Here is a 4,467-nt window from a genome sequence, read left to right on the forward strand (position 1 = left end):
TAATATTATGAGACACTTAATTTAGATTTTTCATTAGTTATATTCTATTTTTAGATCCACTTCATCATGAATATGGAAGAGTTTTCTATCTTCAAATGTTGAACAATTTTGTTAACATTAAACTATGCTGCCATTTAACCAGTAGTCATGTGTACTTGCAGCATATCACGATGACGTTTGTCCTACTAGAGCTGCCGTAATTTACTGTAGTAGAAAGTGATCGCAGTAGATTTTACTTTTACTGAACCCTGATGAAAACATTTCTGTAATATTTCAAATGATCATACCCTTACTGTCTCAATAACTTTAAAAAGTTTGATTTGATAAGTGATGAACAAGATGCTAATCACTTTTTAATGGGGTTTAAAAACTATGGTTGGTTAAAAGCTAGCATCTACGCTAAATGTCCACCATAAACCTGGGATTACTGAAAAATTTTGATATTACCTGGTACTTATTTTGCACTTTTTTCAATCGGGTACAAAATCTTCATTTTATAATTAGTGATTTGGATAAACAATACATACTTACCAGCTGCCTAGTGTTTATTCACAAACTTGATCACTGCAAATTAATAGTGCCAACAGATACAAATATACACTCCAGTATCAAGACTGAATCTTATTTTATCCCGATGGCATGGAGCAAAATTAAATCAAACTGGTATTTCTCTACAAATATCTTCATGCGGTTTGTTTTCATTTCCTGAGCATTTAGAGTGAAACTGCATGTGCTTGAGATACTGCAGATAATGCTGGAGTTAATGACCAGGCTGAAAGTCTTTTCCAACAGATTCTGCCATGCCCCAGATGGCTTTAAAAGCAACATAAACACTAAGGTGACTGGAGAGAGAACAAAAAATAAAAATAAAAAAATCACAGGACATTGCTTCATATTGCATTTAGTAACAATTAACACAGAGTTCATGATGGTATTTGGAGACGAGATGTTAAACTGACTCTTTTGTTCTTCCATTATGCTCAAATAAGTGATTGTGAGGAGGAAGCGACGTCTGAAGTGGATGGCCTGAGACAAAGCTGCAGTTTGAAGCAGCAGCAGCAGCTGTGGGTGTCACACCTCTCTCTTTCAGTAATAAAGACACAGCTAATAGAAGAACCATATGCACTAGGACAGGAAATGAACCATTTTACATCCATCATCTACTCTAATTATCCTCCCATAGTTACAAACAGCTTACTTCAACAGTTTGATGCGTTAACAGCAACCGATGAAACATGGACGTGTGCTGGAAGGGCTGAGTCTGTGGGTCCCATTGCCCTTTTATCACGTATCCCAGTCCAGCTCTCTGCATGCAATCCGAACCAGTCTGAGTTCCAGCTCGAAGGCGTCGGGTCGTTCCTGAGGGTTAGCCGACAGCATCTCCCTGATCAGCTGCTTCATGTGGCTGTTCATGCTCTTTTTCCTGGCAGGGATCAGCAGCTCCATCTTTGGGTTTTCCAACAGAGCCTCCCCTAAAGGGACAATCTCTGAGCCCTGCTGCACATAGCTCCCCAGCAGCTCCTTCTGAGTCTCCACATCCACAAAGGTGATGCGCTCCACCATGGCCCAGATTATCACTCCCAGGGCAAAGATGTCAGCCTTGGCTGTGTATTGGCCTTCCCATGCCTCAGGGGCCATGTAGAAATCTGTTCCACAAGCCGTGGACAGGAAGCACTTGTTGACACTGGCTGGTTCCTCAGGGTTGAGCCCAGAAGTGGAACAGACTTTGCTCAGACCAAAGTCAGCCACTTTGAGAATCGGCTCGGACAAGCCGGTGGGTGTGCATGCCTGCGAGATGAGAATGTTGTCTGGTTTGAGGTCACGGTGTATGATCTGGTTCCGGTGCAGGAAGGCCAGGGCGCTGCCTAGCTGTAGCATGAAGCTGGTGTTAGTTTTACGGCTGGGCTTTCGAGAGAGGAGGTACGCATTCATGTCGCCTCCATCACAAAAGTCCATGATGAACCACAGGTAGTAGGCACAGCAAGGGTCAAAGGAGATCTCACCTTTCAGAGATGTTTCCACGAGCTGCAGTACAAAACACAAAGGAAAATTAGACAAACTAAGAACGTTTTGTTTCTTTACAAGTTTTAAATAAAGCTTCGGATTTTAAGTCACTCGAAGGGCTGCGAGACTGGTAATAAAGGGCAAACTAGGAAACAGACTTGACAGAATCAATGTAAAGACTCATTTCTCTTCATATTTGACAATTTATTGAATTTATTCAAAAATGTTGCAACCCTCAAAATCCAGAAAAAAGTGTGTGTGTGTGTGTGTGTGTGTGTCAGGAGGTTCTAGAACGACAAGAGGAAGATGAATAATACTTCAGTTCAGTGAGAAACGCAGAACACTTTGTAAATAAGTCATCCAAGTTATAACACTATTAGAAAAACAAACTTGAAGTCTTTAATATGACCTTTCTTACGCCTAGGTGCTGTCACACACGCCAAAATGGAAGTTAGCGTGTTGCTTATTTTTCAAGTTATCCAACTCACAAGGTTTTCATATGGTGGAAGCCATCTTGGATTTTGACATGGCAACCCAGTTTTCAAAAGGACCTCTTTTACGCCAGAATGTAGCCAAACACTAAAATGGAAGTCAGTAATTCACTTGTTTTCCAAGTTATCATGCTCAACACGCAGGAACAGACGACAGAGGGTATTTCCAATTCACTCTCTTCGCTCTGTGACAAGGGATAATAAAAGATGAACTGATCACCTGGCCTGGAGCAGGTTATGAGCTAAAAGTGTGAGTCAGTAAAACTAAAAAGCCAAACTTATTCAATAATTCTGTATTTTAGGACACTCTTAGACCAGGGTTATTCAACTAAATTGCTCATGGTCCACAGTTACTGAAAGCCAACAGCTCATGGGCAGGACATCCAGCAATTAGTCATTATATAAATAAATTTACAATATGAATTTAAATTCACTGAATCAAATGCAATGGTACATGGGCTGTACTTATAAAGCACCTTTCTATCTCATCAAGACACTCAAAGCTCTTTACACTACAATATGTGCCTCATTTACCCATTCATACTGCACTCTATTAGATCTATACAAAGCTAATCTGAATCTGTAGAGATTAATCAGTGCTTTATCAGTCAAGGACTTTGTCGTTTTGAACCAGTTGGACAAGACTGCCAACAAGGAAGAGGGCGGGCAATGGAGGAAAGGCGTACCAAAGAAACCATCTAATCACAAGCAGAACTGGTTTGTTCCACTTTGGAGTAAGCTGTTGGGGGAAGAATCAGTTTTGTTGTGCGTTTCCTTGACTGATGAAGCCTTCTGGATCGAAGGTGAAACGTTTCAGCACAAAAAAAAAAAGAAACTGTCCAGATGACCTGACTGAAAAATGTTGGATTGTATACCAGATTGTATATTGGATTAGTGAGCATGGACTTTGCTGAAGTTCAATGAATGTTTAATAATTATGTGTGTTGAAGTTAAAAGGTAGTGAAATAATGAAATGTTTTGTCTTCAGAATAATTAATCCTCTGTGTAACCCACTTTGTGATCAAAAGAGAAGAATTAAATGAAAAATTGTTAAGTGATTTCATGTGCTTTTAATTTCTACCCATCTGTATAATTATCACTCTTAATCGAGGGCTGAAATTGAGAAGATCTGTAATGATTAGAAATGCTTAAAACATGGATTTGTGAAATTACAATTCACTTTCCAAGCTTTGTATACAGTGGTGCTTCAAAGTTTGTGAACCCTTCAGAATTTTCTATATTTCTGCATCAATCTGACCTAAAACATCATCAGGTTTTCATAAAAGTAGATAAAGAGAACCCAGTTAAACAACTGAGACAAAATATTCTTGGCTTGGAGGAACTTTAACCCATTCCTCTGCACAGAACAGCTTCAACTCTGGATGTTGGTGGTTTCCTCACAGTAACTTCTGCTTCAGGTCCTTTCACAACATCTGGATTGGACTAAGGTCAGGACTTGACTTGTTCATTCCAAAACATGAACTTTATTCTTCTTGAACATTCTTTGGTAGAACGACTCGTGTGCTGAGCATCATTGTTGCTGCATGACCCACCTTCTCCTGAGATTCAGTTCATGGACAGATGTTCTGACATTTTCCTTCAGAATTCTCTGATATAACTCAGAATTCATTGTTCCATCAATGATGACGAGTCGTCCTGGCCCCGACGCAGCAAAACAGGCCCAAACCATGATACTACCACTACCATGTTTCACAGATGGGATAAGGTTCGTATGCAGGAATGCAGTTTTCTTTTCTCCAAACATTAAACTTTTCATTTAAACCAAAAAGTTCTGTTTTGTCTCATCGTCCACAAAACATTCTTCCAACTGTCTTCTGGTTTGTCCACAAAATCCTTAACAAACTGCAGATGAGCAGCAATGTTCTTTATGGAGATCAGGGTCTTCCTCCTTCAACCCTGCCATGACACCATTGTTGTCCAGTGTTCTCCTGATGGTGGACTCAAGAACATG

The 4,467-nt window shown here is 40.0% G+C and overlaps 1 protein-coding gene across 1 annotated transcript in view; it reads right to left on the reverse strand.

The window, feature by feature from the left end:
* Window positions 1-220: 220 nt before the first annotated feature.
* The window catches only part of pdik1l (PDLIM1 interacting kinase 1 like), a 20,326-nt gene continuing 16,079 nt past the window's right edge, over window positions 221-4,467 (reverse strand). Inside the window, exon 3 of the mRNA XM_037693630.1 lies at window positions 221-2,025. Coding sequence (XP_037549558.1) covers window positions 1,285-2,025 — 741 coding nt within the window. The 3' untranslated portion in view covers window positions 221-1,284. The remainder of the gene's footprint in view (window positions 2,026-4,467) is intronic.

Source organism: Nematolebias whitei, chromosome 19 (genome assembly GCF_014905685.2).
Source record: "Nematolebias whitei isolate Nwh7 chromosome 19, NemWhi1, whole genome shotgun sequence".
Lineage (NCBI taxonomy): Eukaryota > Metazoa > Chordata > Actinopteri > Cyprinodontiformes > Rivulidae > Nematolebias > Nematolebias whitei.